General features: G+C 23.6%; 1 protein-coding gene across 7 annotated transcripts in view; it reads left to right on the plus strand.

Moving 5' to 3' along the window:
- LOC117181631 (endophilin-A) overlaps positions 1–10873 on the plus strand; it is a 144724-nt gene that overhangs the window by 89909 nt on the left and 43942 nt on the right. For all 7 annotated transcript variants that reach the window (XM_033374510.1, XM_033374514.1, XM_033374511.1 and 4 more), the window contains exons 3-5: positions 4359–4427; positions 9087–9303; positions 9396–9529. In XM_033374510.1, the coding sequence (XP_033230401.1) occupies positions 4359–4427; positions 9087–9303; positions 9396–9529 (420 nt within the window). The remainder of the gene's footprint in view (positions 1–4358; positions 4428–9086; positions 9304–9395; positions 9530–10873) is intronic.

The raw sequence follows: 10873 nt of genomic DNA on the forward strand, positions 1-10873 counted from the left end.
TCAATAAAAAAATCCATAATTTACAAAATCGCGATTCGCCGCCCATGAAAGATGGTTCGCAGATTTATTATTCCCGCCTCAATTCACGGAGCTATTCTAAAAATAAATTATTCGCCAAGGGGAGAATTGTAAAGTATCATCTGAATTATAATTTATCATCTTGCACTTAAAGTAATAATTTACGATCTGAAAGAGCTTCGAAGTAAATAATTGACAGGGAAGTAGTCATAGTCAGTTTTAGTCAGACACTGTAGAAAATCTTTGCGAAAAATTGCTTAGAGTTTTCCAAACAATGTACATATTTTATTATAACCTATCAATAAATTAGTAATAAAATAAATTTTTAATTTGTTTTTATAGAAATAATTTTTATTACAAAATTTAGAACCATCTACTGTAACAGTTTCTCACAACTCTTAAGATTAATTTAATCATCATATAGATATTTTAATATTATATTAATTTTCAGTATATTTACAGTAGAAAAATCAGTGAGCTTTTTATTCAAACAAAATATCTGCCCTAAATTCTTCGTGCATACTTCTTTGGAAGACATCAATATATCCGTATATAATACTATGTATATATAGATTCCTCAGGTTTACCGTTCTAACGGTTTGCAGTAAAAGGAGCACTGACCTACATATTGTTGCTTGCACAAATTCTGCAACTGATATTACAATTTTGATCAGTTTTCATATTTTCATTTATTGTTTGTTATCTAAAATAAGGTTTTTATGATGCCATTATTTTTCCTAAAATAAGTTTATTCCATAAAAAAGTCATAAAAATCAAACACACGTTGTGATAAAATTTTTTTTGTCGAATTCGTATTTTTTATTATTGTAATAAAAAAATATTATCTAAATTTTAGTTGGAATTTAGCATAGTATTTTAGCGTCGTGATTTTTTTTACTTCCCTTAACTATATTGTTTGAAATTATTATCGTTTTTTGAACAAAATTCTTTTTTTATAGTCTTTTCCACGAATAATCGACTCAGGATAATTTGTTTGTATGAAAAATGCATTACCTTTAATTAGCTCCTCCTTATCTTGGGGGCAAGTTTTTATTTTTAGAAAAAAATTGAAATTAAATTTTCAGTCGCTACATCAAACCGTTTTTCAAAATCTATGAAGTCGTAATCTAAGCATTCTTGAGCGATTGACCTGAAATTGTTATTTCTCTCTTAGATCAAATCTAAAGAAATTAATATTTCGGGAGTAAATTTTTATTTTTGATATAAACGGAAAATTAAATTGTTTATCGTTTTTTCAAATATTTTGGTAGAAAAAGTAATTTTCTTGATACTTAATCTATACTTGGACCACATACTTTGTTAAGAATTTTTTGAAAAAATGTTTGTTATTGTTTGAAAATCAAATTTTTAACTGCGATTTTAATATTTTATCTTTATTTAAAAATTTGTGACTTAGTTAAAAATGTGAGGGAATTTTGATGTACCTGCAAACCCTGGAATTAACTATTTTATTTTAAATTCGTTGTATTTGCTGTTAATTAATTTTTTTAACTGAAAATTTATCTGTTTTATTTTTGGTTGAAAATTCGTGCTTTTTTGTTGGAAATTAATCTTCTTGGTTAAAAATTAATCTTTTTGCTTAAAAGTTCGACGGTTTTTTGTAGAAATATTCTCTCTTTTAACTAAAGAATCTTTTTTAGTTGGAAATTCAACGCGTGTTGAAAATTCGTCATTTTTGGTTGAATTAAACTGTTGTTGATTTAAAATTAAAACTTTTTTCAGGTTTATAAATGAACTTCTAACTGTTCTAGTTGAAACTTGAATTGATTTTTAAAAAATCGTTTTTTTTTTGTTTCAATTTGAAGCGTTCGAAATTTATTTATTATTAAATTTAAAGTTTCAATTACTTTATTTATTCTTTATAATGTAAAATAAAGAATTTTTCATTTAGAATCTGGTTCAATTGCACATGCCTGCATATATTTTTAGAATCGGTTTTACGATTTATCCATAACTTTGATATTCTTTTGAAATCCTTTCCAAGCGATACAAAGTATTTTTCTTATTTATGCAATATGCAACTGAGAAATTCTTATGTAAATTCGATTCTTGCTTCTGGATTTATTATTAAAAGTTTATAAATCTGAGCTCTTTAAATCTGACACTTTTTTATATTTAACGGCCAAATAGTTAATATTTTTGTCGAAAATTTAACTGGTTTTTTAACAATCTTCTTCATTGCTAAAAATTCATCCTTTTGGATGGAAAATTAATCTTTTTTGGTATAAAAGTCATCTTTCATGGTTAAAAATTAGTTCTTTTCTTGAATATTTAACTTTTTGGAACGAAAATTCAATTTTCTTCTTAAAAATTCGTCTTCTTGACCTGAAAATTTATCTCTTTTTGTAGATATTTCTTTTATTCACTTAAAAATGCAACTGCTTCAATCAAATTTAATCTTTTGTGTTAAAGGATTTAACTTTTTTATTAAAAATGATTTTTTTTTTCTAGAAAAATGTACTACTTTATTGAAAGTGAACTTTCTTCTGAATATTAAACTTTTGTTGTTGAAAACTCACCTTTTTTTGGTAGAAATCTCTTTTATTCATAAAAATACAACTGCTGGACTAAAAATTATTCTGTTTCGTTTGTAAGTTTAATTATTTTGTTAAGAATTCATATTTTCGGTTTACATTTTAATGTTTAGAAATTTCGTCTTCTTGGCTTCAAATTTTAACAGTTTGATAAAAAATTCAACTATTTGTTTAAAAAGTATGCTGTTTTGGTGTAGGATTCACCTAATTGGTTACAAATTAATTTTTCAGCGTAAAGATTTATCTCTTTGGTGGAAAATTAATTTTTTTATTTAAAAATTCAACTGTTTAAGTACTTGGAAATTTCTTTTTTTTTAAATAAAATATTAACTATTATATTTTTCGTTAGGAATTTATCTTTTCATATTAAAAATGCTACTACTTCGTTCAAAGTTCAAATATTTTGATCAAAATTAAATTTTTTGTTTGATGATTCATCTCTTTGATTAAAAGTTTTATTATTTTTTTGAAAATTAATTTTTAAATAAAAAAGTTTATCTGTTTTCGTAGAAATTTGTTCTTTTTTTTTTAAATGCAACTGTTTGATTAAAAATTCATCGTTTTCGGCTAAGTATCTAACTATTTTCTTAAATATTCATCTTTCTGAGTAGAAAATTTAACAATTTAATTAAAAATAAAGTTTTTCGCTAAAAATTCAACCTTTTTTTAGAAAGTTCGTCTTTTTTGCTTGAAATTATAACAGATTGGTAGAAAATTCAATTATTTAGTTGAAAATTTAACTGTTTATTTAAAAATTAATCTGTTTTGGTTGAGAATTTAACTAATTTATTAAAAAATCATTTTTGGTTCACTGTTCATATCTTTAGTTGAAAATTTAACTGTTTTGTTGAAAGCCGTTCTTTTTTTTGAAAATTAATTTTTTGAACTGGAAATTCCGTCGGCTGTTCGAATAGGTTGAAAATTCGACTACTTGGCTCAAAGTTGAACTATCTTAAATTTTTTTCGTAGTTGAAGATTCATCTCATTGGTTGAACATTTAATTTATTTGTTAAGAACTCGTTTTTTCGTTGAAGATTTTGTCCTCTTTTTGAAGATATTTCTTCTTTTTGAATAAAAATTCAAAATTAATAAAAATTCAAAAACGTTTGTTTAACGATTTAACTATTTTCTTAAATATTAATCTTTTCTGGTATAAAATTAAATTTTATGGTTAAAAATAAACTTTTTTTGCTGAAAATTCAACTTTTTGTAGAATTTTCAACAGTTTGATAAAAAAAGGACTATTTGGTTGAAAATTAAACTTTTTGGTAACAAAATCAATCTGTTTTGATTGAGGATTTAACTGATTTGTAAAAAATGCACTCTTTTGGTTGAGCATTTAATTATGTTGTTGAAAATTGCTTTTTTCTGTTTGCAAAACCACCTCTTGCTGGAAATCTTTGTTTTTTTGCTTAAAAAAGAAAAATTTTAACTAAAAATTATGCTGCTTTAGTTAAAGATCCACCTAATTCGTTGAAAATAATTTTTTTTGCAATTCATCTTTTTGGTTGGCGATTCGTATTTTTTGGTTTAATTCAACTCTTTTTTTATTTAAAATTGAAATATTTTGTGGTAGAATATGCAATATATTTCGTCGTGAAGGTTCAGGAAATTAAAGCGTTTCATATTGAAGTCAATATGCTACCTACATTAATTTCATTGCAAAAAATATATTCCCCCATTATTCGTCTATTTTCGTGAAAGGTCACCCTATTTTTCCGTTTTAAGATCATTTTCGGCTCTGAAGTTTGAAATTATCGTAATGACTTTTAAATTTAATTTCAGTATATGACGGAAAAAATGGGTGGTGCTGAAGGAACAAAACTCGACGTAGACTTCGTGGACATGGAGAGGGTGAGTGTATTCCTTTAGTAAAGACCTCGTCTAAAGCAAAGTGGTTTCTTTCTTGATAATCAACTTTTTCCCCTCAAGCAGACTCCTTTTGTTCTTTCTTATTACAATTACAATCTCGCAAAGGTCTGGTAAAATTAGATTGAGGGGAAATTTTTTCCCACTTTTCTTATGCATATTGTAACCTTGAAGAGAGATTCATTCTTCTTCATCGTCCTTTTTCATATTTTTCTCACATTTTTCAGGGTTGCAATAAATTTCGGACCCGAAGTTAATTTTAAATATTTTAAATTTTGTTTTAAGTTTAGGAAATATTTAGAAGAGACGAGAAATTGCAATAACAATTACGGGTTTGACAGATTTTTTTTCCTACAAATTTGTAAAATATCTGTAATTTTTAAGCGTACATTTGACTTTACAGAATTTAAAAATCCAGTTTTAAAGACTTAAACAATAAGGATCTTTTGAAATCTAAGTTTTTTTATACAAAATATTTTTAGTTAATCAACTGTGAATATAAATTAATAATGATTTTTAAAATTAAACTGTACTTGAGCATTTAAAAAGTGAATTTTATTTTGAGGCAATTCGGAATCAGTTCACAATTTTTGAATTTCCAGATTGTAACTTTAAAAATTAATCTGTTTCAATTAGAATGTCTTATTAGTTAAAAAAATGTAAACATCCGTTTGAAACTTTATAAAATACTTTTAATTTTAAAATTACTTCTCAATAGTGTATTCATAATTAAAAGCTTTTAGTAGATTTCAAATATTATTTCAGTCTAAAATATTCCATTTTTAAATAATTCAATTTGAAATTTTTAATTAAGAAAAATAACAATTACTTAATATTTTGAAGTATCTGACTGTTAATTTAAAATCAGTAATTGTAATTAAATATTAAAAATTGAAATTGAACGTTATAATTTTAATTGTTCCGTTTTTTAGAAAATTAAGAAAAATTGTTGAATTTTAATGTATAAATAACAATTGAACACCTATTATTTTTAGAAAAAAATCGGAATAATTTGAAAAGAAATTTAAAACTTCAAAAAATTCAAAATTAATTAAAAATTTGAAATGGCTTAAATTAATGCAAACAAAGTGCCTACGTGTACCGATAAAATCGGACTATTTGTCTCAAAATTTCTCTACGAATAGACGGTCTAATTTAAATCAAAATTTAGATTTTTGCAGATTTCGAAAAAAAATTTAGAAGGTTTTTAAGAATTTTGAAAGGCGCTGAAAAAAATTTCCCAGGGAAACTGATAATTGTTTTCTATTTTGAAAAATTAATTTGAAGAGAATATTTAAAAAGATTTAGAAAATTATCAAAAATGAATGTGAAAGATTTTGAGAAAAATTTTTAATTCGGCAGAATTAAAAAAAAAGACTGTAGGAAAAATTCGAATCATTTTAATGAACGTTTAGAAACTCAGAAAAAATGTCAAAAGTAATTTCAAATTTGAAAAAATGTAATGAAAAATTAGGATGATTCAAAATTTTTAAATAAAATTTCGAAGCATTTTAAGGATTTTTAAACTATTTGAAATAAAAATAATTTAACGTTTAATTTGAGAAGTGTTCAGTTTATGAAAAAGCTTAATCTTCGAATTTGTAATGCTTCTGTCTTAAAATTGGTTTAAATGATATAATTTTAACATTTTTTAAATTAATTGATTAATTATACAATTAAGATCATTAAAAATGACAACCTGTTTTTCTTTAAATTCGTATTTTTGGTTGTACTCAGCTATTTTTAATAAAATATTTTTAAAGATTTAGTAAAAATATCAACTATTACATTTTTTGTTGAAGATTATTATTTTTTTTTAAATTGAAATATCCCATTTTTTGTTCAATATTTCTCTTTTTTATTTGAAGATTCATAATTTTAGTCGAAAATTCATCTCTTTGGGTACAAATTTGATCTTTTTTGTTTAAAAATGCAACATTTTGGTTGCAAATATAATTATTTTGATGAAAATTCAATAATTTTATTAAAAAATATGATTTTTGGTTAAAAATCCCACCATCTGATTGAAAATTCGTCTTTTTTTTTGTTTTTAACTGTTTTTTTTCATCAAAAATTTTTAGTAAATATTAGTAAGAATATTAACTATTGGATTATTGTTTGAAAATTAATTTTTTTGTTTGAAAATTGAACTATTCCATTTTTAGTTTAAATGTTCTCTTTTTTAGTTGAACATTAAACTAATTGGTTTAATTGTTAACTACTTTTTAAAGAATGGATTGGTTTCCGTAATTTGTATTCCTTTTTGAGTGAAGATTTTTTTGATTGAAAATTCATCTCTTTGGGTAGAAATTTAATCTTTTTTGACCAAAAATTCAAATTTTTAAATATAAATATAATGATTTTGATAAAAATTCAATAAGTTTATTAAAAAGTTATCCTTTTGGTAAAAATATAAACTATTAAGTTTTTTGCTTGTAAATTATTTTTTTTGTCAAATTGAACTATGCTATTTTTGGTTCAAAATTTCTAATTTTTAGTTGAATATTCATTTAATTGGTTTAATTTTTAACTACTTCATTAAAAATGCATTGTATTTGTATGAAGATTTATCATTTTCGTTAAAAATTGATCTCTTTAGTTGAAAATGTATCTATTTTGTTATAAATTACATCTTGTTTCGGTTGGAAATTACTTTTTTGGTTGAAAATTCAACAATTTATTTGAAATTTTCATTCTTTGTTGATTAAAAGTTTCTTTTGGTTGAAAATTCGTTTTTTTTCTGGAAAATTCAACTCTTTGGTTAGAACTTTGATCTTTCCTGGATAAAAATAGAATTGTTTGGTTCCAAATATAATTATTTTGATGAAAATTCAACAAGTGTAATAAAAAGTCATTATTTTGTTTATCTTAATTTGGTTATAGTTTGATTTAAAGAAGGAAAATGACCAATTTTATTTTTTAATATAGAATTATTAGAAATATCAACTCTAAAAATAAATTTTTATAATAATGAAAAAATTATTAACTAAATTGATTAAAAACGTTATAATTTTTAATAATTTAATTATTATAACTTGAATTATTATTGTAAAAATCATTTTTCATTTAAATTCTAAACCTATACGACAATTAATTAATAATTAAAATTAGTTTATTTTTCTCTTTGATTGGAAAATATTTCTTGGTTGAAAATTCAACTCTTTTGGTAGCAAATTCTTCCATTCTTCAAAAATCGATTAAAGTCATTAAAGTATTTCAAACTATTTTAATTTAACAAAGAAAAAATAATTGTTAATCAATCAATTATTAAAATTACAAGTTGTTTAGTTTCAAAAAATTTTAATTTGAAAATTGATGTAAATAACTGGATTTTTGAGTTTTGAGTGACCACCCTGAATAAAAATCTTTTTTTAAAATTATTATATCATGCAGATTAGAATGCTTAATTCGAAAATATTTTACTTTAAAAATTTTCCATTTAATATTTTTAATTTTTAAAAGCGTGTATTTTGCTTTAAAGAATTTTAAAATGCAGTTTTAAAGGTTTAAAAAATTAAAAATCAAAAGTTTTTAAAATCAAAGATATTTTAATAAAAAACAGTTCTCTTTTATAAACTGTAAATATAAATATATAAATTATTTTTAAAATGGATCTGTACTCTAAGTATAGAAATCTGAACAATAATTAATTTGATCAAACAATTCTAGATCCGTTCAAAATGTGAGAATTTCTAGATTGTAATTGTTTCAATCCGAAAGTTTTAATAAGAATTGAAATTGATATATCATTTATTCCGATAATTTTATTTTTAAATAAAAATTTTCGTGATTTATCAATAATATATTTTTCATTCAGAGTTTCAGGTCTTCCTTTATATTATTTTGAAAATTCAACAATTTATTTGAAATTTTCATTCTTTGTTGACTAAAAGTTTCTTTTGTTTGAAAATTCGTTTTTTTCTGGAAAATTCAACTCTTTGGTTAGAACTTTGATCTTTTCTGGATAAAAAGGAAATTGTTTGGTTGCAAATATAATTATTTTGGTGAAAATTCAACAAGTGTATTAAAAAGTTATCATTTTGTTTATCCCAATTTGGTTACAGTTTGAATTGAAGAAGGAAAATGACCAATTTTATTTTTTAATATACAATTATTAGAAATATTATCAACTCTAAAAATAAATTTTTATAATAATGAAAAAATTATTAACTAAATTGATTAAAAACGTTATAATCTTTATTTTTAATAATTTATTTATTATACACTCGAATTATTATTGTAAAAATCATTTTTCATTTAAATTCTAAATCTATACGACAATTAATTAATAATTAAACTTAGTTTATCTTTATCTTTGATTGGAAAATATTTCTTGGTTGAAAATTCAACTCTTTTGGTAGCAAATTCTTCCAATCTTCAAAAATCGTTTAAAATCATTTAAGTATTTCAAAATATTTTAATTAAACAAAGAAAAAATAATTGTTAATCAATCAATGATTGAATTTACAAGTTGTTTAGTTTCAAACCATTTTAATTTGAAAATTTATGTAAATAACTGGATTTTTGAGTTTTCAGTTACCACCTTGAATAAAAATCTTTTTTAATTAAAAAAATATATACATTGGAAGCTCGAGTCTCTCTACCCTAAAATAGCGTTAAATCAACCATCTCTTTTTAAAACAGAAAACGGACGTCACCTACGAGTTGGTGGAGGAGCTGCAGATGAAAACGAAAGAGTTTCTCCAGCCAAATCCCACAGCAAGGGCAAAAATGGCTGCTGTTAAGGGCATCAGTAAATTAAGCGGACAGGCCAAGGCCTCGACTTACCCTCAACCAGAAGGTGTTCTCGGGGACTGCATGTTGATGTACGGAAAGAAAATGGGCGAAGACAGCATTTTTGGTAGGTCAATTTAAATAAATTGAACAGAAAATAGGTTCTCGAACTTTCAAAATGAACCCGAGTCGCCTTCAAGCTTCCGTTTTTGTCTTTAGCTCAAGCCTTGATCGAGATGGGAGAGGCCATGAAGCAGATGGCCGACGTGAAATATTCCTTGGACGACAACATTCAACAAAACTTTTTGGAACCTCTGCACCATCTGCAGACTAAAGACCTCAAAGAAGTCATGGTGCGATTTATTGAAAAAGTTTACTCACTTATTTTTTTTTTTGAAGGAATTTCTGCGACTTTAGGGACCGTACTTAAATTTCGTAACAGCTATGCTACTATTTGTTACGGTAGGGGGTCCTTCACTCATGTACGTAATTTTTGCAAATTCGAAAAAAATTTGTCGTGAAGATGCACTTTTTAGTTATACATTTTATTCTTTAATTGAAATTTTAATAATTTTCTTAAAAATGCATCCTTTTTGGCTAACAATTCAACTGGTTTGTTAAAAATTCAACTTTTTTCGAAAAACATTAACCTTTTTTTTAAAAACATATCTTGTTTCTAATAAGTTAACTGACATTTTTTTTGGACGAAAACTTTTTTTCTGAAAAATAGTATTTTTGAGTTAAAAGTTGATCTTTTTTTGTAGAAATTTTGCATCTTTCTTGAATGAAAATGCAACCATTTTTTATCAAATTAAACTATTTTCTAGAAAATTTACTTTTTGTTTAAAATTCGTATTTTCCTGTTGAAAAGTCAACTAAAATCTTTTTGGATGAAAATTTAACTCCTTTTTTTTTGAAAATTGGTCTTTTTTATTTAAAAATTCACCTGTTTTAGTCGAATTTGAATTTTTCCAGGACAAAAATGCAAATGGTTGGTTCAAAATTTACATTTTGGGGTTGAAAAATGAGCTGAAGTCTTTTCTGGATGAAAGCTCAACTTTAACAAAAAATTTGTTGTTCTTTTATTAAGAATTTATCTTTTTTCATAAAAATATAATCTTTCTTGGATAAAAATGCAACTATTTGGTAGAGAATTTAACTATTTTGTTAAAAATTCATCATTTTTTATTAGACGTTCGTCTTTTTTGATTGAAAATTCAATTTTTTATTATAGAAACTTATTTTTTGTTAATAAATTGGAATTTTCATCTTAAAAAATGAACTGGAATCTTTTTTTGATCACAATTTAACAATTAAAAAAAATAGAAATTCATCTGTTTTAAGAGATTTTCATCTTTCTTTGATAAAAATGCAACTATTTGGTAGAGAATTTAACTATTTTGTTAAAAATTCATCTTTTTTGGTGGAAAATGGGTATTTTTGGATTGAAAATTAACTTTTTTCGTAGTAACTTATTTTTTGTTAAAAAATTCGTATTTTAATCTTAAAAAGTGAACTGGAATTTTTTTTGGATGAAAATTTAACTATTTACAAATTTAAAAAAATATAAATTTATCTGTTTCAAGAGAAATTTTATCTTTTTGGATAAAAATACAACTATTTGGTAGAGAATTTAACTATTTTGTTAAAAATTCATCTTTTTTGGTTAAAAAATTTGTATTTTTGGATAGAAAATT

The sequence above is a fragment of the Belonocnema kinseyi genome, chromosome 10 (assembly GCF_010883055.1).
Source record: "Belonocnema kinseyi isolate 2016_QV_RU_SX_M_011 chromosome 10, B_treatae_v1, whole genome shotgun sequence".
Classification (NCBI taxonomy): Eukaryota; Metazoa; Arthropoda; class Insecta; order Hymenoptera; family Cynipidae; genus Belonocnema; species Belonocnema kinseyi.